The sequence below is a fragment of the Salvelinus namaycush genome, chromosome 35 (genome assembly GCF_016432855.1).
Source record: "Salvelinus namaycush isolate Seneca chromosome 35, SaNama_1.0, whole genome shotgun sequence".
In the NCBI taxonomy this organism is placed as follows: domain Eukaryota; kingdom Metazoa; phylum Chordata; class Actinopteri; order Salmoniformes; family Salmonidae; genus Salvelinus; species Salvelinus namaycush.
The window spans coordinates 29576808-29602407 of NC_052341.1; the positions used below are offsets into that span (position 1 = coordinate 29576808).

The window sequence follows — 25600 nt, forward strand, 5'->3', positions numbered from 1 at the left end:
CAACAATAATTAGGCCTTGTCCAGTGCAGTAACTGCATCTATAGTAGGCCTACTCAATTATACACAGTGGAAATTGAAGGGTAGGCTTATGCTACTACAAGAGCAAAAGTGTGTTGAAATATTTTCTTTGCTCAACTGAATGAAGCAATGTATCCTATAGGAACATAGAACAGTATACGCAGTTTGAAATGAACTCCGTAACACTCTGACATTGTGTTTGTAAGGGGGTGGGTGGAGGAGGCACGCATACTGCACCCTCTGCACATCAGAAGAGTCCACCAATCGCCTGTCTTGTTTATATTGCCACAACGTGCCAGTTGCCTTTATAAACTCTGGAACCTCACACAGCAGGCTCACAGAGCGAGTTAGAGCATCTTTGTCGACTGACAGCAGTAGACCAACAAAGCTCAATTTAGTGAAAAACGTCTGACATTTATTTGCAAATTTATGTAACGTTTATTTATGCAGATCAAACATATTTTTTGTAGAAAGTCGTAAAGTTTAAAGAGTAGTTTTGTGGCAACTTTGTACATTTTTAGATACTTTAATATTTAACAATGTTTTGGTCCGTCTTCTGCGCAACTTTTCTTCTTGCTCCTTTAGTTTGCGAGTCAAGAGCCAAGCGATATGTCATCGGCTGTCCAGATAAATGTGACAAATTTCTATGTCCCCCGATCCCTGCGGACTGTATGGCCGGCGATATCCTTGACCAATGCGACTGCTGTCCGGTCTGTGCGCACGGAGAAGGTGAGGTATGCGGCGGCACGGGGAGACTAGGGGACCCGGAGTGCGGAGAGGGCATGGACTGCTCGATATCGGACGGAATTGGGGTGTCCGCCACAGTAAGGCGTCGGGGCAAAAACGGTGTGTGCGTCTGCAAAGGTGCGGACCCGGTGTGCGGCAGTGACGGGGTGTCCTACCGAAACATCTGCGAATTGAAGAGATTGAGTAACCGGGCTCTGAAGCTTCAGCAGCCACCGATCATCTTCATACAGAGAGGAACCTGTAGCAAAGGTATGTGTCAATGTTGGAATTCAACATAATGTATCAAAATCACTGTATGTTTTGGTAGACCCATCAGCAAGCATGTACGATATTGTGCGTAAAACCATAATGTGTAAGGGTGTAGGCCTCAACCAAATGGAGATGATATTATCCAGTGAATTGGTCTGCGGTAAATTATGCTCCCTAAATAATATGTTGCAAAGAAATGAAATGAAATGACTGTAAATATGAAGGTTCAAAGGGATCTGTTTCACTGTGGCGTAGAGCAGTTTGGACCCAGTGGTAGAGCCAGTTTGTCGAATGTATCACAATCACACCCAAGACATTTAACAGTAGCCTACCAGTCAAACTAGACAGAGCTTTAGTGTGTTTAAATGTTTTTCACAAGGAGATAAGTGATGTTAATGATATCGTGTCTAAAAAATATCTTAAGTTGTTGGTTAATAATACATTTTAATGCAGTTTGATTGACATGTCAGTGGTGTGCCTTCATGGCTGTTTTGACTAATTAAGTGACTTGTAGGGCTCCACATGCAGATAGTTCGATCTGAGTTGGCACAAAGCTGGCTGCAAACATTAGCTCTCAGCACTTCAGTACTTCAGTTGAGTGCATCTTATGCCAGAGGTCTTTCATTCCAAAGTCACATTTTATTATATTAATACAGGGTCAAAACCTGTTTGAAATCGGACTTTCTTGGGAACTTGGTGTATGCAGTGTAAATAAATACTGGCTTTCTGCCGATGTGTATAGTTGTGATGCTTGGCCTTGAGGTATATATCGAAAACACACACACACACACACACACACACACACACACACACACACACACACACACACACACACACACACACACACACACACACACACACACACACACACTCACATACACAGCTGTGAACACACCATTCACACCTAGATCAGTAGCTACAGTAGAGCCTCTCTGTTATAACTTGAGCCCTATCAGATTAGACAGACGACAGAGCACAGGAAGGTGAAATCTCAGCTCAGTTTAGCCCCTGTCTGAACATTTGAGTATCCAACTCCTGCTCCCCGCTCTTCACTCCCTCCTCCTCCTCTCCCTCATTTTCATCCTCTTCCTCCTCCTTCTCTTCCCTCTCCTAACTTTTGAACACAAAACTCCGTCCCAGATTCTGGGACTCTGTTTCCCCCCTTCAGGTCAGAGGACTGGCTTACCTTGATATGAGTTTACCTCACCACCCCAAAAATAGCTGTTTCACTCAATAACCGAGCACAGGACTGCTCAGAGCTGAGTGAGGTCTCCAGGAGTTTCAGCCAAGCCAAAGATCTGGAAGGTCTCTGAGTCACATGAGCTGCTTCCACCTGTGATGTCATAGCATCTGGTCCTGATGGAGTCAGTAGATTGTATAACTTCTACCAGATGGATCCAGATCTAGGTCAAATTCTACAGTCATAGAGCCATGTTTTGTCAACCCAGTTCTTCATGAGGTGACTCGTTTCGCATGTACAGTACGTGTGACTGACAGACATGGATACAAGATCAACGAAACACTGTAGGTAGAAAGTTCACTGGGCTGGTGACTTAATACCTTTTGAATGGAAAGAAATGTGAATGAAATCTCCCACCATAACGTGTTTTGTACACAACAGACTTAGTTGGTTCAAATCAAATTGGTTTAGTTTGTTTTATTTAATTGGTAGCTAAGTTAACTAATACTTAGTTAATACCTCTTTATTTATTTCTCTTGATGATGCTCTGTTCTCTGTTTGAGTGACACGATGGAGATCGCTGCGACAGACCATCTGACAGTGAAAGACCATCGCCCAGACTCTGAAGAGCTGAAGGGTGATCTGAAGGTAGTCAGATGGTCCAGACTGAAATGCAGCCGTTCAGTAGAGGGAGAGGGGCAGCTTCCGCATGGGGAAAAATGTATAAACCACTGGTGTCAAGAGCATCATGGGAATACCAGTGGAGGCTTGACTAGAATGCCCATGTGCAGGCATGGACACGCTGGTCACATGAATGGGCAGGGATGGATGGGTGATTGATTGATTGATTGACAAGAGTTGTTTCAAGGACAAGGGCACAACGTTAGCCCAGCAGAGGTTTTGATCTATTGCGAATCGTGGTAGTATTTCAATAGACTCACAGATTCTGCAAGAAATCCCTCAAACATGCAGACCGTTGGAAATGAAAAATAACTTGTTAAAGTAGATTTATTCCACACAGTTGTCTTAGACCATATCTACAGTATTAGGTCATTACAATTACCCTTCCTGCCAGCCTTGGTCTTTCTATGTTCTCACTTCACTCAGAGAGTGTGATATGAGAGGGACCCATGCGGCCAGACAGCCAAGCCAAGTGTCAGTGTCATACAGTATAACTGATGGGCACTTCAGTGGGCAAAAATAGACTGGCCATGCCCTATATTCAAGAGATCTGCTAGGCAGAGAAACCCACATCTGTAAGGGTAGTGGGATATTATTTTCTCTCTCTACGTGATTTAAATTTGGTGTGTGTGTGTGTGTGTGTGTGTGTGTGTGTGTGTGTGTGTGTGTGTGTGTGTGTGTGTGTGTGTGTGTGTGTGTGTGTGTGTGTGTGTGTGTGTGTGTGCGTGCGTGCGTGCGTGCGTGCGTGCGTGCGTGCGTGCGTGCGTGCGTGCGTGTATGTGTGAGTACGTGCGTGCGTGCGTGTGTGCGTGTGTGTGAGTCGGTTTTCGCGTGTGTGTGTGTCAAGAGTTTTCTGATTCCTCTCGCATATCATCCACAAAATATGTTTATCTTGGATGATAATTCCATTATGTTTAGCTAACTGGAGTCAAAACAACATGCCACAATACTACTTCTGTATATCTATTTCCCAACCTGCCTGTGTGTCTGTTCAATCATGCTGTAGCCTTTCAGTGCACCAAAGAGATGGTGTGACTCATAGTGATTAAAAAAGTCCTCAATTTACAGCATATTCTTTGATCTTTATAAAAAGGTATTTTTATGTGATTTGATTAAAGGCCATTTTACATGGCATGCCAGAGTGCATGTCTCTATCTGCAGGTCGGGTCGAGGGAATTTTTTTAGGTCTGTGAAACTCCTTAGAATGAGATAATATTAATGGAGCTGTTAGGACCTGTTGGATGGATACCATGTTGCCAGAAGCTAATACACCACAATGCAGAGCAAGGAGAATGTCTACGCATCATCCAGCACTCTGTCTGGCGCTATCTAGTGCTATTTAGAACCTAAAATGGTTCTTTGGCTGTCTCCATAAGAGAACCCTTTGAAGAACCCTTTTTGATTCCATGTAGAACCCTTTTGGTTCCAGGTAGAACCGTTTTGGGTCCCTTGTAGGACCCTTTCCACAGAGGGTTCAACATGGAATCCAAAACGCTTCTACGTGGAACCAAAAAGAGTTCTCCCTAGAACCAAAAAAGGATTCTCCTGTGGTTACAGCCCGAAGAACCCTTTTGTAACCCTTTTTTCTTAGAGTGTAGGTGTCCGTGTGACTGTCTCTGTTGTTGTGGTTGGGGGTGATTGGGAGAGCTCAGTTCAGCCCATCTGCAGTGCATTATGTTTAGCCTATCATAGGTTGTGTGAGACCAAACCACACCAAATAGGGGTTTTAAAATAACTCTTTCATCAGTTTCCGAGGTGGGTTGGAAAGGTGCTATTTATTAGAAGGAGGAAATGGAGTATAGGCCTGGAGATATTCGTTAACTGGACCGACACAGATCCAAGTGGAAGAGATGAATAACCAAAGGAAAAGGGGTAATTGCAAACGTTTTTGCACGCGCTGCAGCTGTTCCCGAACCAAAGTTGTGCAAGTTAAAATAAAGTGTTTTGGTTATACAAGTTCAGATTTGAGTCACTTCCTGAGTTTTATAAGCTCAGTGAGGAGATCAGAAGACTGACCATGCTGTACAATATCTAGCGTCAAAGCGAATCTTCCAATTTCCCTGTTTCAGATTGATCTGGATTCTGTCAGTCACACTACCCTTGTGGATGTTATCAATCGAGTTGTTTATATAGTGATATAGTGATGATAGGGAGGCCAAATGCGCTCTTAACGGTTGTTTATACCATGGCATGGTTGAATACTTGTTTCTGATTGGCTTGAAAGGCATTATAGAGCGTGCATTATTTCCCTATAACGCACAATATATTTGCGTGGTATAATTCAATGGCTACAGTTCATTCTTACGTGTCCTATGTTTGAGCTACTTTTTAGAGCAAAATTCGAATTGATAACATAATTGGTTGAATTCGAATTTCATAATGGCATGCCAGGACTGATGGCTTGGTTAGCTAAAATAGCAAGTCTGTTTGTTTGGTTACCATGGCAACTACTGTAGCTATCTAGTAAACTTGCTAGCTACTTCGGTGGATGCTGAACACATTTCTAGCGTGGCTCTGTGTGTTCTCTGGAAAATAATGCAACTCCATAGAAGGTCAGTTCCACTCCACTAGCGCGTCGTGGAACACACCTTCCACTTAATTCATTGTTTTCCAGAGAACGCATAGCCCCTGTTGATTATCTCTTACATATTATATAGTATACAGTATAGGATATACAGTTGAAGTCAGACATTTACATACACTTAGGTTGGAGTCATTAAAACTCGTTTTTCAACCACTCCACAAATTTCTTGTTAACAAACTATAGTTTTGGCAAGTCGGTTAGGACATCTACTTTGTGCATGACACATGTAATTTTTCCAACAATTGTTTACAGACAGATTGGTTCACTTGTAATTCACTGTATCACAATTCCAGTGGGTCAGAAGTTTACATACACTAAATTGACTGTGCCTTTAAACAGCTTGAAACATTTCAGAAAATTATGTCAGGGCTTTAGAAGCTTCTGATAGGCTAATTGACATAATTTGAGTCAATTGAAGGTGTACCTGTGGATGTATTTCAAGGCCTACCTTCAAACTCAGTGCACCTTTGCTTGACATCTTGGGAAAATCTAAAGAAATCAGCCAAGACCTCAGAAAAACAATTGTAGAGCAATTTCCAAACGCCTGAAGGTACCACGTTCATCTGTACAAACAATAGTATGCAAGTATAAACACCATGGGACCACGCAGCCGTCATACTGCTCAGGAAGGAGACACGTTTCTGTCTTCTAGAGTTTCACGTACTTTGATGCGAAAAGTGAAAATCAATCCCAGAACAACAGCAAAGGACCTTGGGAAGATCCTGGAGGAAACAGGTACAAAAGTATCAATATCCAGAGTAAGACGAGTCCTATATCGACATAACCTGAAAGGCCGCTCAGCAAGGAAGAAGCCACGGCTCTAAAACCGCCATAAAAAAAGCCAGACTACAGTTTGCAACTGCACATGGGGACAAAGATTGTACTTTTTGGAGAAATGTCCTCTGGTCTGGTGAAACTGTTTGGCCATAATGACCTTCGTTATGTTTTGGAGGAAAAATGCTTGCAAGCCGAAGAACACCATCCCAACCGTGAAGAACGGGGGTGGCAGCATCATGTTATGGGGGTGCTTTGCTGCAGGAGGGACTGGTGGACTTCACTAAATAGATGGCATCAGGAGGTAGGAAAATTATGTGGATATATTGAAGCAACATCTCAAGACATCAGTCAGGAAGTTAAAGCTTGGTCGCAAATGGGTCTTCCAAATGGATAATGACCCCAAGCATACTTCCAAAATTGTGGCAAAATGGCTTAAGGGCAACAAAGTCAAGGTATTGGAGCGGCCATCACAAAGCTCTGACCTCAGTTCAATAGAACATTTGTTTGCAGAACTGAAAAAGCGTGTGCGAGCACGGAGGCCTACAAACCTGACTCAGTTACACCAGCTCTGTCAGGAGGAATGGGCCAAAATTCACCCAACTTATTGTGGGAAGCTTGTGGAAGGCTACCCGAAACGTTTGACCCAAGTTAAACAATTTAAAGGCAATGCTACTAAATACTAATTGAGTGTATGTAAACTTCTGACCCACTGGGAATGTGATAAAAGAAATACAAGCTGAAATAAATAATTCTCTATACTATTATTCTGACATTTCACATTCTTAAAATAAAGTGTTGATCCTAACTGAACTAAGACAGGGACTTTTTACTGGGATTAAATGTCAGGAGTTGTGAAAAACTGAGTTTAAATGTATTTGGCTAAGGTGTATGTAAACTTCTGACTACAACTGTATATACAGTACCAGTCAAAAGTTTGGACACACCACTCATTCAAGGGTTTTTCATTGTAGAATAATAGTGAAGACATCAAAACTATGAAATAACACATATGGAATCATGTAGTAACCAAAAAAGTGTTAAACAAATCAAAATATATTTTATATTCTATATTCTTTAAAGTAGCCTCCCTTTGCCTTGATGCAGCTCTGCACACTCTTGGCATTATCACTCAAGGACATTCAGAGACTTGTCCCGAAGCCATTCCTGAGTTGTCTTGGCTGTGTGCTTAGGGTCGTTGTCCTGTTTGAAGGTGAACCTTCACCCCAGTCTGAGGTCCTGAGCGCTCTGGAGCAAGCTTTTCATCAAGGATCTCTCTGTACTTTGCTACGTTCATCTTTCCCTCGATCCTGGCTAGTCTCCCAGTCCCTGCCACTGAAAACATCCCCACAGCATGATGCTGCCACCACCATGCTTCACAGTAGGGATGATGCCAGGTTTCCTGTAGATATGACGCTTGGCATTCAGGCCAAAGTGTTCAATCTTGGTTTCATCAGACCAGAGAATCTTGTTTCTCATGGTCTGAGAGTCCTTTAGGTGCCTTTTGGCAAACTCTAAGCAGGCTGTCATGTGCCTTTTACTGAAGAATGGTTTCCGTCTGGCCACTCTACCATAAAGGCCTGATTGGTGGAGTGTAGCAGAGATGGTTGTCCTTCTGGAAGGTTCTCCCATCTCCACATAGGAACTCTGGAGCTCTGTCAGAGTGACCATCGGGTTCTTGGTCACCTCCCTGACCAAGGCCCTTCTCCTCTGATTGCTTAGTTTGACCGAGCAGCCAGTCTTGGTGGTTCCAAACTTCTTCCATTTAAGAATGATGGAGGCCACTGTGTTCTTGGGGATATTCAATGCTGCAGAAATGTTTTGGTACCCTTCCCCAGATCTGTGCCTCGACACAATCCTGTCTCGGAGTTCTACAGACAATTCCTTCGACCCCATGGCTTGGTTTTTGCTCTGACATGCACTGTCAACTGTGCGACCTTCTAGAGATAGGTGTGTGCCTTTCCAAATCATGTCCAATCAATTGATTTACCACAAGTGGACTCCAATCAAGTTGGAGAAACATCTCAAGGATGATCAATGGAAACAGGATGCAACTGAGCTCAATTTCGAGTCGCATAGCAAAGGGTCTGAATACTTATGTAAATAAGGTATTTCTATATATGTATTTTTTATAAATGTGCAAACATTTCTAAATACTAAACGTCTAAATACTTTCTGAATGCAGTGTATATCTATATATAGTTTAGTGCTCAGACTTTGAACAAACATTTTATACAGATTGATACTGTGGACTGGTCCAGTCCAAGCCAAAATAATCATTTCCCCCCCAGAAATGAGATATGCTCTCATTTCAGGGCTTGTATGAGATACCCTCTCATTTCAGGGCTTGTGGAAACATGGTATAACCCTGAACTAATTCCCCTGTATGTATTTGATGATATGTTAATAGTGTGTTTCTGGAATTTTTTCTCAGGCCAGGATAATCCAGACAGTCTGCGCCACAGATATAACTTCATCGCTGATGTGGTGGAGAAGATCGCTCCCGCTGTGGTTCATATTGAACTGTACCGCAAGTAAGGACCTCCCCTACTACACACACACACACACACACACACACACACACACACACACACACACACACACACACACACACACACACACACACACACACACACACACACACACACACACACACACACACACACTGACCACAGTAGATTTACAGGTATCTGGGCCGTATTCATAAAGCGTCTCCAAGTTCGAATGCTGATCAAGGATTAGGTCCTCCGTATCTTATTCATTATCATTTAAAAGTCACAACTGATCCTAGATCAGCACTGCTATACTCTGAGACACTTTGTGAATACGGGCTCAGGTATCTGATACTGTTTTTCCCAGTAAAACTTATGACAACAAAGTTACCAACTATTACCCTAATCAATTATATTGTGGTGGAGGGAGTGTTAGACAAATAAATACCTATATTTAGTACTGTCGATGTCAGGCCAGATCTCCTGCCTTGCACAGCTGTGTACATAGTTGTCAGCCTGACAAAGTGGATCCTGTTGTAGCCATAAGGAGACAAACATGCTCCCCGGCCCTCCTGTTAATAAACACATCATCAGGTCATTTGTTCAAGTGATCTTCAAGAGGAATTGCGGTGAGCAAAATCCCGGTGTATGTTTGGCAGTAGTAGCATGTGGTCTCCTCATGAACATGTGGACTTACACATTTTGCAGAACAGTTCTTCTACTTGTACGTGTTTTAGGTGCAAACAGATAAATAATGCTTCCCTGTTGCCCCGTTTCCCCGTCTCACCCTCTGTCCCCCTGTCTCACCTTGTCTCTCTGTCTCACCCGCTGTCTCCCTGTCTCACCCTCTGTCCCCCTGTCTCACCTTGTCTCTCTGTCTCACCCGCTGTCTCCCCGTCTCACCCGCTGTCTCCCTGTCTCACCCTCTGTCCCCCTGTCTCACCTTGTCTCTCTGTCTCACCCGCTGTCTCCCTGTCTCACCCTCTGTCCCCACGTCTCACCTTGTCTCTCTGTCTCACCCTCTGTCCCCCTGTCTCACCTTGTCTCTCTGTCTCACCCGCTGTCTCCCTGTCTCACCCTCTGTCCCCCTGTCTCACCTTGTCTCTCTGTCTCACCCGCTGTCTCCCTGTCTCACCCTTTGTCCCCCTGTCTCACCTTGTCTCTCTGTCTCACCCTCTATCCCCCTGTCTCACCTTGTCTCTCTGTCTCACCCGCTGTCTCCCTGTCTCACCCTCTGTCCCCCCGTCTCACCTTGTCTCTCTGTCTCACCATCACTCTCTGTCTCACCCTGTGTCTCCCTGTCTCACCCTCTGTCCTCCTGTCTCACACTCTGTCTCCTGTCTGTCCTCTCCCCAGGATGGTGTTCTCTAAGCGTGAGGTGGCGGTCGCCAGCGGCTCTGGCTTCGTGGTGTCAGAGGACGGCTTGATTGTGACCAACGCCCACGTGGTGGCCAATAAGCACCGGGTGAAGGTGGAGCTGAAGAGTGGCGCCACCTTCGACGCCAAGATCACAGACGTGGACGAGAAGGCCGACATTGCCCTCATCAAGATCGACACCCCGGTATGGCCTCTTACCTCTCTCTCTTCTCCAGCCATCTCTGAATGCACTGGTGCTTATTTTTTTATTTTCTTTACAAGCTCTTCTGTTGACCTCAACCTCGCTTTTCTCTCTCTCTTTAACTCCCTCCTTTCCTATCTAGCTCGCCATCTTGATCTCGCTCGCGCACTTGCCCTCTCCCTCTCTTGCCCTCTCCCTCTCCCTCTCTTGCCCTCTCCCTCTCCCTCTCTTGCCCTCTCCCTCTCCCTCTCTTGCCCTCTCCCTCTCCATCTCTTTCTCTGAGATGGTGCCAGAGAACAGGAATGCAATGGAGAGATTAAGAGCGGCTATTAATGGAGTAGACAAATATCATAAGTCTTTTTTAGATAGTCTTTCATCTGCCAACACAGACGGGATTCATTTATTTATGGCCGACAAATTCCTGCATGAAAAAATGGTCTTCATAATATTCTTGGAGCAGGCCAGGTTTAATATATTAGCATGGCGGGATTGTTGATATAGGGCGCCTCAGCAACGAACATTATTAATTGTAAAAACGGTGAAAAACGTTCAAGAGCAGGAGGGTCTTTTTGTGCTATGATTTAGATGTAATTTACTGTTTTTAGCCTTGCTAGCACACGCTACCGCCCTCCTGAAGTGTATTACCAGTCGGCACCACACGAAAAGCTAGCTATTTGCTGGTGCAAGTGGGTACACTTCAGGCTGCAGAGTAAGTTTCACACATCCCCATGTGTTACACGTGCGTGCATGTGTATGTGTGGGTGTGTGTCCGGAGCATGGTAGGCTTCTTTCTGTGCCACCTTGCTGTCAATCCTCTCAGGCCTCTGGCTTATTCCTGGATGCTGCTCGATAGCTTGTCACTTTTTATGTGGCAACTGCAAGATTCAACATCATAAACCCTCTTCTGAAAGTTTTTTTTCAAGTCTGAGCATGGACAGTGTGTTTTTTCTTCTCCCATAATGACTTCAAGTCTCTTTAATAGTTAGGAACTGTTCCACTGTTCTCAGTAAACGTATCTTACAGTATTAGTTCTGGAGGCCTGTAAGTTCCAGATAACATCTGACCCTTAGAGACCTAAATTGTTGAAAGTCATTAAATGACAATTACACTGTAATAACCCCACCATAAGCACAGAAAGAACCATTAGGAGAGAACCCAAGGACTGACTGACCCCTTCCAGACGGAGTGACCAAACTCCCTGACCCTGTCCTGGAGCACGAGGTGGAAAGAGGTAATGGCGTTGGTGTAATGGCGGCTGCAGGTCTGTGTCCACTTGGGCCACGGTGGTAGCTAGTCTGCGGATCGTCCTTAAAGCGGCGCCGGAGCCACACAGACGCACCCTGCTGGACGGGTATCTGCGTGTGCCTTGGTTTGCTCGCTGCTCCTCTTTCCATCACGTCAGAGGATGAGTCTGTGCAAGCTTCGGCGGCGTCAATGGACAGGCAGTCTCCTGTTGGCAACAAGGACATGACTATGCTTCTCTGTATCTCTCGCTGCTTAGTGACTGACGGACTAAATGGCTGAGTGGATCTGGGTCATGGCGGTGCTAATCGCCAGTGTTCTCTTTAGTCTGCATGGCTGTTGAGGTCCTACACCTTCTGGGCATGTGCAAACAGAAAGCTGGAACTCTCTCTTGTCTTGACTTTAATAACCCTAGATGGTTGACGATACAGTAAGAGCTAGGTGTTGCTGTTACCGTATTATAATTGTATGGATTGCCTGGAATACAGTGCATTGTGAAATGATTCACCCCCCTCGGCATTTTTGCTATTTTGTTGCCTTACAACCTGGAATTAAAAAGATTTTTGGGGGGTTTGTATCATTTGATTTACACAACATGCCTACCACTTTGAAGATGCTAAATATTTTTTATTTTGAAAAAAACAAGAAATATGACAAAAAACTGAACTTGAGCATGCATAACTATTCACCCCCCCAAAGTAAATACTTTGTAGACCCACCTTTTGCTGCAATTACAGCTGCAGGTCTCTTGGGATATTTCTCTATATGCTTGGCACAACTAGCCACTGGGATTTTTGCCCATTCTTCAAGGCAAAACTGCTCCAGCTCCTTCAAGTTAGATGGGTTCCTGCTGGTGTACAGCAATATTTAAGTCATACCACAGATTCTCAATTGGATTGAGGTCTGGGCTTTCACTAGGCCATTCCAAGACATTTAAATGTTTCCCTTTAAACCACTCAAGTGTTGTTTTAGCAGTATGCTTAGGGTCATTGTCCTGCTGGAAGGTGAACCTCCGTCCCAGTCTCAAATCTCTGGAAGACTGAAACAGGTTTCCCTCAAGAATTTCCCTGTATTTAGCTCCATCCATCATTCCTTCCATTCTGACCAGTTTCCCAGTCCTTGCCGATGAAAAACATCCACACATCATGATGCTGCCACCACCATGCTTCACTGTGGGGATGATGTTCTCGGGGTGATGAGAGGTGTTGGGTTTGTGCCAGACATAGCATTTTTCTTGATGGCCAAAAATATCAATTTTAGTCTCATCTGACCAGAGTACCTTCTTCCATATGTTTGGGGAGTCTCCTACATGCCTTTTGGTGAACGTGTTTGCTTATTTTTTTCTTTAAGCAATGGTTTTTTTCTGGCCACTTCCATAAAGCCCAACTCTGTGGAGCTTTGCAGCTCCTTCAGGGTTATCTTTGGTCTCTTTGTTGCCTCTCTGATTAACGCGCTCCTTGCCTGATCCATGAGTTTTGGTGGGCGGCCCTCTCTTGGCAGGTTTGTTGTGGTGCCATATTCTTTCCATGTTTTAATAATGGATTTAATGGTGCTCCGTGGGATGTTCAAAGTTTCTGGAAAAAAAATGTATAACCCATCCCTGATCTGTACTTCTCCACAACTTTGTCCCTGACCTGTTTGGAGAGCTCCTTGGTCTTCATGGTGCCCCTTGCTTAGTGGTGTTGCAGACTCTGGGTACTTTCAGAACAGGTGTATATATACTGAGATCATGTGACAGATCATGTGACACTTAGATTGCACACAGGTGGACTTTATTTAATTAATCATGTGACTTCTGAAGGTAATTGGTTGCACCATATCTTATTTAGGGGCTTCATAGCAAAGGGGGTGAATACATATGCATGCACCACCCCTTTTCTGTTTTTAATTTCTTACATTTTTTTGAAACAAGTAATTTTTTTCATTTCACTTCACCAATTTGGACTATTTTGTGTATGTCCATTACATGAAATCTAAATAAAAATTCATTTAAATTACAGGTTGTAATGTAACAAAATAGGAAAAACGGCAAAGGGATGCATACTTTTGCAAGGCACTGTATATCCTGTACATGTCTCAGTCTCCGTGAACTTTAGAGGAAGCCTGGACATCAGTGTTAAACAACTGATCCTCTTTAGCACAAATTATAGTCCTCCATTGCATAGCCTATTGACAATGATGAAACATGTTTTCCGGAAATGCATAAATATTTTCAGTGATGCTATCTGCAAACTGTATAATTATGGCCCTTGGGACTCGGCTGAGGAAGTTCACTAATCTTAATACATGACCACAGTGGGACGGAGGTTGGATAGGCAGGAGAGTCGAGCTAAGGCTGATATCAGAGGGAAAACATGTATAGTACATAGACTGTTACGTGATAGATTTGATAGCTGTCGTACTGTTGAAGTTCTCTATAGAGGACAGATAGGTACAGGGAACCTTGCCAAAGTCACTCATTCCTGAGGAAAGAACGAACATCAAGCAGCTTATAATAAATACTGGTTGGGGAAATGTGTCCATGTGTAAATGTCACTAAGTGAATTCCTATGGATGAGTCACTTCCAAATGCTGTGTACAGTTCTGTCAAACTACAGGAGTGCCGTGGTTAATCATAGTCCACACAACAAGAGAAGCCTTTGTTTTTCTGGCTATGGCTCTCTGTTGTTGTGGTGGCTGGGTTTTTATGTGGTTCATGTGATCTTCTGCGCTGTGTCATTGGAAGACCGTTCACACAAAAACAGACCTGCGATGTAGTGTCTCCCTTGTAGTACTAGTACTTTGTCTTCTGCACGACGCCTCGGCCAATATTATGCCCTCTTACCATCATAAAAGTTTGTACTTTTTGAAAATCCTTCCGTTCTTCATGTCTGCGCGGTGTCTTTGTTCAGCAGAAATTCTAGTCTAGATTTGGTAATCGTCCAACATGGATTCTATGGGCACAAAGGGCCATTGATTCTAGTCTAGATTTGGTAATCGTCCAACATGGATTCTATGGGCACAAAGGGCCATTGATTGTAGTCCCTCAATGCCATCAAGAACTGCATCCATTAGAGTATATTGTTACCATGCTCGTTAATCAAACATCTACATTAACATATAATTGAAGGGGCCCTCAACTGTCCTTTTCATTTCCCCGGATCTGTACAGCACAGAACATTTCCTGGGGCCGTGCTTCCTGCATCCAGGAGGATAAGGTCCCTAACTGTGCTACATAACCACCATCTGGAGGGCATTACCCATCATACTGAATGAACTGCCTTGAGCTCTCTGTGCAGTAGCAGTACATGGGATACCACTGCTTCACATATGCCAAAGGACTCTTCTACCTTTCCCTCTTAAAACCTTTAGAGGATCGCTGTTAATCTAACTGCACTGTCCAATTTACAGTGGCTATTACAGTGAAAGAACACCATGCTATTGTTTGAGGAGAGTGCACAGTTATGAACATGACAATGTATCAATAAACCAATTAGGGACATTTTGGCAGACATGACACAACATTTTTAACAGGAATGCAATAGATCATTGGATCAGTCTAAAACTTTGCACACACACACACTGCTAAATTGCACCTAAACTGGAATAATGCATTATGGCCTTTCTCTTGCATTTCAAAGATGATGGAACAGATCTAATATGTTATATTCTCTTACATTCATTTCACATTTCCACAAACTTCAAAGTGTTTGCTTTCAAATGGTACCAAGAATATGCATATCCTTGCTTCGGGTCCTGAGCTACAGGCAGTTAGATTTGGGTATGTCATTTTAGGCGAAAATTGAAATAAAGGGTCTGATCCTTAAGAGGTGTGATCTTCACCTGAAATAGCCTCAAATAAACCAGACCTGTTTATATGAAGGCCGTTGAGTAGTCAGATGTACTGTAAAGAGGAAGATCCTGGTGCCATGTGGTTCACAGGTGGAGGCGTATTACTGTATGCATTAATATTAGATAATGGTTACGAAGAGCTTGTTTCCGCTGGTCAGCAAAGTGATGTTGTCCAACTCTGTGGCCAGAGTTAACCCTCTGTTACACTGCTACTGTTGACAATGACAGCCTGAATTCTAACTTGAAATTTGCGTGCGTTTACGTAACTAAAGTTTTCACATCAATCATTCGTTGATGTCAATGAGAGATTTTACAGACATCAAGTTAAGATACGGTCGGTCTGAAGACCCCGTTGAGAAACTTTGTTGAATCGTCTTGACAGAGACAGATTCGTCTCAGCAGCCCCACACAGATGGCGGAGTATGGTGAATCAATCGAAAACATGGATAAAGTAAACAAGTTTTAGGTAACACTAAACAGCTGTTAAACCTCTACCATACAGTTGTCTCTCCATCCAGCAGATGTTGTCTTTATCCTGCTACACTTTTTTCCATGTTCCTGACTAATCCAATAAGCTATAAAAAAGAATAGAGTCGCACACTCTATGTATAAACTCCCAGTAATTCTAAAGCACAGTGATGCCGAAACGTTGGTGATTTACCAAATAAATGACTGGGAGTTTACATCAAATCATTTTCTCTGGGTGTGTGCCAACTCATGTTTTCTATTCGACCATGACTAATCCAAATCACAGAGAAGAGAAGGGCCCAGCCCATCCCAGCCCATAGGCAGACTCATACCTGTGGTTGTATCCACCTAGTCAATGTGTGCCAATCAAACAAGTTCAAAGAGAGAGATGGATATTCTTTTTTTTGTGACACTGGCATCAACAAAGTCATCGCTCAGTCGGAGTGCCTCATCCTTGCATTCTTTCAGGGGTTCTGTCTTGTCCATCTCGTGTGGAACCCTTAACATCCATCTCTCTCCATGGCGTGCGGTAAGACTTCGAAACCAGGGTAAAGCCCGCACTCTACTTAAGAGGACATTTGTAACATATGTGTCATTCATTTGGAGTGGAGTCTGTTAGACACAAGAGAGGCAAGCTCTAGTGGTGTGGAACAGAGATGAAAGACATCCCAATACATGCCTCCGCCGGACGCTGGCGTTCCCAGGCTTGTGTTTCTCTCTTGGCTCTGAATGATGTCTTTGGGGCTGTGTTGCACCCTCAGGGACATGAAGGTTTCAGGAAAAAGATTCCCCAATTGCAAATGTCTGGGAGATTTTGTGTCGTACTGTTAAGTCCTCAGTGACATCTGTCTGGAGGGATTTGCTGTATCTCTTATTAACTGGAAAGAAAAAGTGACGTGGTAAGTTTGTCTAGAACTGCTAAGTCCATAGCAACAAACAGTTGAGAGCAACAAACAGAGTCAGGTCCTGAAAACGTAAACCCAGAGTCTGAGTGTTTGAATGTGATTTACTGACCTTGTCCCTGATCTAGGAACAGCCAGTCACAGGCTTTTCCATCTGCCTGGACTGAAAATTGATATTCTAGTCAAAATCTGGGATTGATGAGCCTTTATTGGAATGGGTTATATAAGTGTGTGAGTGAGTGTGTGTGTGTTTTGTTTTTCCCCTTTTCAGCAGCCTCGGAGAGCATTTGTCATCGGTTGAAAGTTGGTTTGAGGAAAGATCACATCAGCAGAAAGAGGGAAATTATGAATCACTTCAGATGCTCATCCTTGCTATGGTCGGTGCCAAGTCCAATGGCCCCATTTCTTGAAGTTAGGCCATTTTCCCATTTGGCTTTCCTCAGACAGGAGACAGCCAGACCTGCGTAACCCCTTAGGAACCTTGTCCAGGTCAGTCACAGACGGGTCCTGTGGACTAATAGAGTTATGACAGACTTCAATCTTATTTTCAGAGGAAGCCCTCACCATGCATGATCGTCTCAATGTGAAGAACAGCTCCTGCCTGGGGACAGGAAGGGTTTTTACACTAGAGGAAGTGGAAAAGGTGTTTGCCAGACTGGAGAGCCACACAAGGAGAGAGAGAGAGGGGGGCTGTGGGAACACTGTACACTCAGCTGTGGCCTTAGCAGATAAAAGAGATAGTCTCTGCTGGCCTGTATGCAAGCAGAGACAGAATATTGTGTAGAGTGTGCACGTGCGTGTGTGTGTGCATGTTTGAGGGGTGTGTCTGGAGCATGGCAGGCTTCTTTCTGTGCCACCTTGCTGTCAATCCTCTCAGGCCTCTGGCTTATCCCTAGATGCTGCTCAATAGCGTGTGACTTTTCATGTGGTTTGCAACAGCAAGTTTCGACATCATAAATCCACTTCTGAAGAGTTTTTATCGTTTGTCTCTGATAAAGTCTGACAATGGACTGTGTTTGCATGTGTAACGGACTTAAGAACGTACCGTAAGCTCACTCCACAGCTAGCTTGAAATGTCGCAGATGGAGCCATCTAATTGTGGCCTTTTGAGTGGCTCAACCCGTTGGAACGTGGGCAAGGAGGGCAGTCCCGTGTGTTAGCAAAGCAGAGGTCCCGAGTTCGAACCAGGTATGAACCGCATTGGCGGTGGAAGTGGTACTCGCTAAGCAAGCAATCTGACGTCCAGAACACGAGCGCGTGAGTGCGCACAGCTAGAAGTAATTATGAGAAGGGAGGAAAAGTAAGGTCCTCCCTTTCCTGGCAGGAGAACGTAGCAGTAGCAGAATGAGTTTTCCAAAAGGATGTGTGATTGACCTTGAAAATAGACTGGTAAATCTGGGATAAAACAGGGTGTACACTAGCTCTTTGACAGCTTTACTGTGTTGTTCATCCCAAATGGAAACACAAGCTGCTTTTCAAAAGGTACTTTTTGGAATGTTTGCAAACAATTTGACGATAGACAATATTTAACATGCAGTTCTGGATTTATTATATGTGTATAACACTCTTTGCTTTTATTGGCAATCACAGTCCTGTAGTCTATGATTTATAGTATATTATAAACTGGGTGGTTCGAGCCCTGAATGCTGATTGGCTGACAGCCGTGGTAAATCAGACAGTATACCATGGGTATGACAAAACATTTATTTTTACTGCTCTAATTACGTTGGTAACCAGCTTATAATAGCAATAAGGCACCTTGGGGGTTTGTGGTACCGTATATGGCCAATATACCACGGCTAAGGGCTGTATCCAGGTAATCTGCGTTGCATCGTGCATAAGAACAGCCCTTAGCCGTGGTATATTGGCCATCTACCACACCCCCGAGGTGCCTTATTGCTTAATTGTGTCTTTTATATTTAATTTCAGCATTAATCAGCACTGAGCAAATCAATCTACAGTAACTCTGTTGGTGGTCTGACTGTTCAGTCCCCATTGGCTCAGGTCCAGACACATAGATACAAACACAAACACGTCCAGGCCTGACAGACCAAGCTCACACACAAACACACACACACTTTGCCAACAGGTGCCTCGTCAATCACCTTAGCAGCAACAGACAGCAGCATTGAATAATGGCTCTCTTTCTGCAGAAGACTCCCATATCTGACACTCCCCCTGCAGCCCCCCGCAGTCTAGCCATTGTCCCCTGACCCCCCTGACATTTACCCCCCCCCCCCCCCCCCCTCCCTGACAGCCTGGTCATTTCCACTGGCACACACAGACCTGTCTCTCACCATTCCACACGGGCACTGTATCAGCCTCAGCAGCAAATGTAATCCCAGTCACTGAGAGTTGACCGAGGTCCCCTACTAACAAGGGAGCTCAAAAACGTTAGGAAAAAATGCACATGTGCACCAGCGATAAGTCTCGGGTCCGGTTACTCAATTTAATACTCAAGGACAGACAAGTAGTTTTGCTGCCCTGCATCCCTGCATTCGCTATATAGTGCACTACTTTTGACCAGAGCCCTATGGGCACTATAGGGAATAGGGTGTCATTTGAGACAGAACCAAAGACAGACCATGTGTAGCCTTCCCCTCACCTTGCAAGCAAATATTTCATAATTGCATCTCACAACCGCAGTTAGTATTTTATTTTCCAAGGTAATTCCTTACAGTACATGGAGGGTATTTTACAGGATGTTTGCGAGAGGCGTGCCTCTGCACGTCTTCACAGTAACAGTTAGACTGGTCTGTGGGTGGATTGAGTTCATTGCGTTGGGTGCTTGTTGGGACTGGGGGGGGGGGACCAGCTGTCTCGAGCGGATGAAGGGGGATGATGGAGGAGGGTAGAGGGGAGTGGAAGGGTTGGAGGTGGATGGAGGAGGGGAGACGCGTGGTCTGATAATGCATCTGTGAGTACAACACCGTGGATTGCAAAACACTTCCTGTCTGTCAGTCTGTCTCTCGCTGCCTGGAGAAAACAGTGGCACTCAAAGCCCTCGTCCTCACTAGACTAGAGCGATATGCACCAGATACCTTAAGACTCTGCAGATTGAAGTATACAGCGCACGGTACTGTACTATACGTGAGTCGTTTGCCTCCGGAGGTAGATATAATCCTGAGACACTGTATCTTTTCAAACTTGTATTCAGATGCCATTATCTTGGGAGTTCTATGGTCCTGATCTATACCTGGCTGGATCTCAAGTGTACTACTGTCATTTTGTTTCTTGTCATCTACTGTTTTCATGGACTCGCTACGCTCATTTGAGGAATTACTAGGAAATGTTTAGGAAGTGGAATCTTGATCAAGTGATGGCCAGGCCACATCCGCAGTGGGTCCCACAGGAAACTCAGATTCCAGCCTTGTGTATGATACTAATTCACTAAGATGGCCTGTGCTAGATGGTGTATGACTGTGTGTGTGTACGGTATCTTACAGTATGTGTGTAACATCAACACAGACAAAACTGTCCAACTCCAAATATACAGTAGTATTATAGTACTCTTATAGTAGTACTATAGTATTATCTCACTGTGTGTATGTAAAAAACAAATCCTAGACTCTGTAACCCAGTAAGTGTGACAGTGTGACAGATGGGTGGCAGAAAGACACATTGGCAGACATGTCACCATGTGCCAAAAGCCATTCCTCCCAGTCCCATTCCATCCACCTGACCCCCTTCCTGGAATGTGTTCGTTTATCCGACTTCCAGCCCATCTGGTAGAGTGCTTAGGGCTGTCGGCCAGAGAGCGGCCTGCTATTCCTGTGTCAGGTCTGGATGTCAGGTCTGGATTCCTGGAGCACTGAGCCCAGGGTGTCTGGGGGGGGCAATGGTTCCTCTTCTCATATACTGTGACTGTATCCTCATCGCAAAGTTCCCTGACCCCGCTGCCCTGTCCTATTAATATGAAGGTCTGGTGTAACCTAGCCACGACCTACCATAGATCCAACCGTAGAACTCCAATCCATTCTCCTGGCGTTGTTAATGGATTTTGTCCATTGTAGATTGTGCCGTTGAGATGGATGAAGTGTTGGTTCACTGTCTTGATATGTTTTCAGAAAGCATGCAGAGTGCACCGACGTCACGGCACATCATAGCTTCAGGCATCACAACTTCCTTTTGATAGATTTTTGTGGAACTTTATGTTGACCTCCCATATGTATTTCAACTGGCGCTGGGCTATTTCTGTGGTACATAAACAAACAGAATGTAGCATAGGCACTTCAGGTGCGTCTCCAAAGAGGGGTGGTCTTGTTACCGTAGATACCGTACGCATTGTTTCTGTTCAGAGCGCACAGTACATTCCTACCTGCAATATGTTTCTTTGTCCCCCTTTTTTTGTGACGATCACAGGATGAAATCTATGTGAACACCTTGACTGATCTGAGTCCCGTGTCCCTTTGTTTAGATGAAGCTGCCGGTGCTGCTGCTGGGTCGTTCAGCTGACCTCAGGCCTGGTGAGTTCGTGGTGGCCATCGGCAGCCCCTTCTCCCTTCAGAACACGGTCACCACAGGTATTGTCAGCACCACCCAAAGAGGAGGCAAGGAGCTGGGCCTGAGGAACTCTGATATGGAATACATCCAGACGGACGCTATCATCAACGTGAGTGATACGTACACATCATCAGACAGACAGACACACACACACACACACACACATACACACACACACACACACACACACACACACACACACACACACACACACACACACACACACACACACACACACACACACACACACACACACACACACACACCCTGACACACACACACACACACCCTGACACACACACACACACATACACACACACACACACACACAGCTGTGATCTATATAAGCACATGGCATTTAGTTATGGAACGCACAACAGTAGCTCCTCCTTATTTTCCCCATTACACAGGAAGGAAGTGTAGATCTACCATCTGATCATCCCTTTAACCTGAATGCTGTTCCTTTTCAGTATGGGAACTCTGGCGGACCCCTGGTCAATCTGGTAAGATATCATTTGTTATTGATGAGGATTGCATCTCTTAGAATATGTTTCATGTAAATCTATGAGACGTCTGGGGGATGTATTTGAATAAAGACGCCTCCGAAGGGGGATAGATAAGGCTATATGAATGCAGTTACACGTTACAGCATTTAGTGATAGCACCATTGTTTTTATCCACATAAGTAAAGACCTATGTTTCCTCAAAAGCAGCGTTTAGTAGGTTTTATTTGAAAACGTGGCATTAAATACATATCAGTGGAGCTAAATGAGCTGTTAGAGTGAAAGTGGGACTAGACTAAGAGACCTCTGTGTGTGTGTGTGTGTGTGTGTGTGTGTGTGTGTGTGTGTGTGTGTGTGTGTGTGTGTGTGTGTGTGTGTGTGTGTGTGTGTGTGTGTGTGTGTGTGTGTGTGCGTGTTGTTTCTGTCTTCAGGACGGAGAGGTGATTGGGATCAACACACTGAAGGTGACAGCAGGAATCTCCTTCGCCATCCCCTCAGACAAGATCCGTCAGTTCTTGGCAGAGTCCCACGGCAGACAATCTAAAGGTAGGACTGTGACGATTATGGATATTTAGGTAACAATTCATTGTCATTTAAATTGCCAAAGGTGTTGTCATAATTGTCTTTTTAATTTTTTTATTTAAGGTTTTGAGATTGCAATGCGTCATACATTAATGCACATTTGAAAATAACCTACGACATGCCTAATGAATACAACTCAGCTTTGGTGACACCCCCGTTTAAAAAAACAAATGGTTTCAACTGCTATTGGGTTATTTCTATCTACTTGAAAATAAAGTTGAAACCTCCCCACTCATAAAATGCATGTATTAAGACGATTATGACAACTTATTTGTACTTTTAGGGTTATTGTCGGTTAGACGACTATACGAATATTGTGCGAGACCTATTTAAAGGTTCACACCCATGGCTTTGATCAGGTACTGCATATTACATGTTCAATGTGTATCATCTTGGTAATGCTTATGCAGTATGTATCCTCTTTTCTTTAGGTAAATTATTACCAAAGAAGAAGTATATCGGTGTGAGGATGATGACTCTCACTCCAACGTAAGTTTCAGCCAGCCAGGTTCATTTTGTGAATTCAATTCTTCCAAATACTTCTGGCACATTAAACACTTATCTCTCTATTTTCATTGGGTCATAGGCTTGCAAAGGAGCTGAAGGAGAGAACATCAGACTTCCCTGATGTTACCTCAGGGGCATATGTCATCGAGGTCATCCCAAAAACACCAGCTGAGACGTAAGTAGTAGTTTACTGAGAGCTGAACCAGAAGTCTGTGGAACGACTCAAATCAATAGTCGTCATTGAGGACTCCTTTGGTAGTTGGCTAAAGGCTTCCGCATGCTTCGGTTCGGCTGGCGCTGTTTGTCCATCTTGAGATGCCGTAGTCAGAAATCTGACATTCATTTTTACATTTTTGCGGAGGAGACCTTAGTCGTTCAATTTGACATCTAAGATGTTCGGTGCAATATTTCTCAAGTGAAAAAATGTGCATTAAAATGAGTCAACAGCCTCCCGGGTGGCGCAGTGGTCTAGGGCACTGCATCGCAGCGCTAGCTGTGCCACCAGAGACTCTGGGTTCGCGCCCAGGCTCTGTCGCAGCCAGCCGCGACCGGGAGGTTCGTGGGGCGACGCACAATTGGCCTAGCGTCGTCCGGGTTAGGGAAGGGTTTGGCCGGTAGGGATATCCTTGTCTCATCGTGCACCAGCGCCTCCTGTGGCGGGCCGGGCACAGTGCACGCTAACCAAGGTCGCCAGGTGCACAGTGTTTCCTCCGACACATTGGTGCGGCTGGCATCCAGGTTGGATGCGCGCTGTGTTAAGAAGCAGTTGGGTTGGTTGGGTTGTGTTTCGGAGGACGCATGGCTTTCAACCTTCGTCTCTCCCGAGCCCGTACGGGAGTTGTAGCGATGAGACAAAATAGTAACTACTAACAATTGGATACCACGCAATTGGGGAGAAAAGTGGGTAAAATTTTAAAAATATAAAAAATATATTCAAAAAAATGAGTCAACGGCCTCCCGGGTGGCGCAGTGGTCTAGGGCACTGCATCGCAGTGCTAGCTGCGCCACCAGAGTCTCTGGGTTCGCGCCCAGGCTCTGTCGCAGCCGGCCGTGACCGGGAGGTCCGTGGGGCGACGCACAATTGGCATAGCGTCGTCCGGGTTAGGGAGGGTTTGACCGGTAGGGATATCCTTGTCTCATCGCGCTCCAGCGACTCCTGTGGCGGGCCGGGCGCAGTGCGCGCTAACCAAGGGGGCCAGGTACACAGTGTTTCCTCCGACACATTGGTGCGGCTGGCTTCCGGGTTGGAGGCGCGCTGTGTTAAGAAGCAGTGCGGCTTGGTTGGGTTGTGCTTCGGAGGACGCATGGCTTTCGACCTTCGTCTCTCCCGAGCCCGTACGGGAGTTGTAGCGATGAGACAAGATAGTAACTACTAACAATTGGATACCACGCAATTGGGGAGAAAAGGGGGTAAAATTTAAAAAATATAAAAAATCAACTCCAGCTTCCAGTCTTACAATCATTGAATTACACAAACACATTTCCATTGTTGACCATTGACTGACGACAGGGTGTAGGCTTCGGCTCCCGAACTTTGTCTTGCTTCGAGAAAATGTTTTGTGTGCACCAACACCCGGAAGAAATCTTGCAGAAGACCAAAATGAACAAAAACATTACAAATTGTCATACTATACGCACAAACTGTTTTGGATAGGAAGCATGCAGACGGCTGTAGTCTCTTTTAGTCTCATAAAGGTTGCTTGGAGGTCATTGTCCTCTGGTCTTAAAAATAGACTGGCCTCATAGCACAATGAATTAGCATTTCATGACCACATAAACAGCATGATAGGGCAGTCTATCTAGGTTACTCACTCCTACAGAATGCACTGTCTTTGTATATTTTTTGTGGCCACATAAAATCATTTGTGCTGAGGCAGCAGTCTCCTGCTGAAGGAAATTAATGGCTTTCCTTTTGTCTGATGGGTATTTGTGGTAACGAGGGCGCTTAGATTTCTCATAGACTATGGTCAGATTTTGTTTCTCACAGTGTCTAAAAAGAATGTTACTGCCTCTGTAAGTTCATTTAGCTTTTTTTGGAATGGGGAAAACTCTTTCCTCACAGACGTAAGAGGGTCTATTTATATTCTGTGGGTTGAAACCTAATGGTATACACTTCTTAGAGAGTCCTACGTACTCTACTTTATATCAGTAAAGCACATTTCTTTGTTGCTACATGCTCCTAACTCCTCTCTCCTCTCCACAGAGGTGGCCTGCAGGAGAGTGACGTCATAATCACCATCAACAGCCAGCGAATCACCTCGGCCAGTGATGTCAGCAGCTCTATCAAGAGGGACGACACGCTGCGAATGGTGGTCCGGCGGGGGAACGAGGACATCATGCTCACCGTCGTCCCCGAGGATATTGACCCTTGACCTCTCAGCAACCACGAGCTGGTTCTCAGTGTTTAAAACCACGGACTTAAACCGGGATGGTGTGTCTGGATCCACACCCTACCATAGAACCTGTAACTACTAGTGCCCCCCCCCCCCCACTTCAAACTACAGAGGCCTGTGAGGCCCACGCCGAACCCTCTGGGAACTCAAATGCATCCAGGGCAATACAGACATATTTTAGCACCCTGTTACTCTTTTGTATTAAAATGTTTTCCTTATGTATGAGTCAAAAAGACACTTCGCTCTCAGTGAAACTGATTATTGCCATCACGTTTGTTTTTATACTCCACTAACGTCCTTGCACAGAGTACCCACCTCAATCAGATAGAAAAGTGGGTGTCACAGATTACCGTAGTTTTGTAGTTGTTTTTGTTACTGTTGATATT

At 44.7% G+C, this 25600-nt stretch overlaps 1 protein-coding gene across 1 annotated transcript; it reads left to right on the forward strand.

Annotated features, from left to right (window-relative positions):
• Nucleotides 1–370: 370 nt before the first annotated feature.
• LOC120029895 (serine protease HTRA1B-like) lies at nt 371–25600 on the forward strand. Its single transcript, XM_038975203.1, has 9 exons — nt 371–1014; nt 8668–8767; nt 10082–10286; nt 21144–21338; nt 21700–21732; nt 22164–22278; nt 22746–22803; nt 22901–22996; nt 25025–25600. Exons 1-9 carry the CDS (start codon nt 558–560, stop codon nt 25191–25193), a joined length of 1428 nt encoding a protein of 475 aa, XP_038831131.1. The 5' UTR covers nt 371–557; the 3' UTR covers nt 25194–25600.

What these genes read in the sequence shown, in the direction of transcription:
- LOC120029895 (XM_038975203.1), top strand. Translation starts at nt 558, where the DNA reads ATGTTTTGGTCCGTCTTCTGCGCAACTTTTCTTCTTGCTCCTTTAGTT. An exon ending in TCATCAAGATCGACACCCCG is followed by an intron (nt 10,287 to 21,143) that starts GTATGGCCTCTT and finishes CCCTTTGTTTAG; the next exon opens with ATGAAGCTGCCGGTGCTGCT. An exon ending in ATGATGACTCTCACTCCAAC is followed by an intron (nt 22,804 to 22,900) that starts GTAAGTTTCAGC and finishes ATTGGGTCATAG; the next exon opens with GCTTGCAAAGGAGCTGAAGG.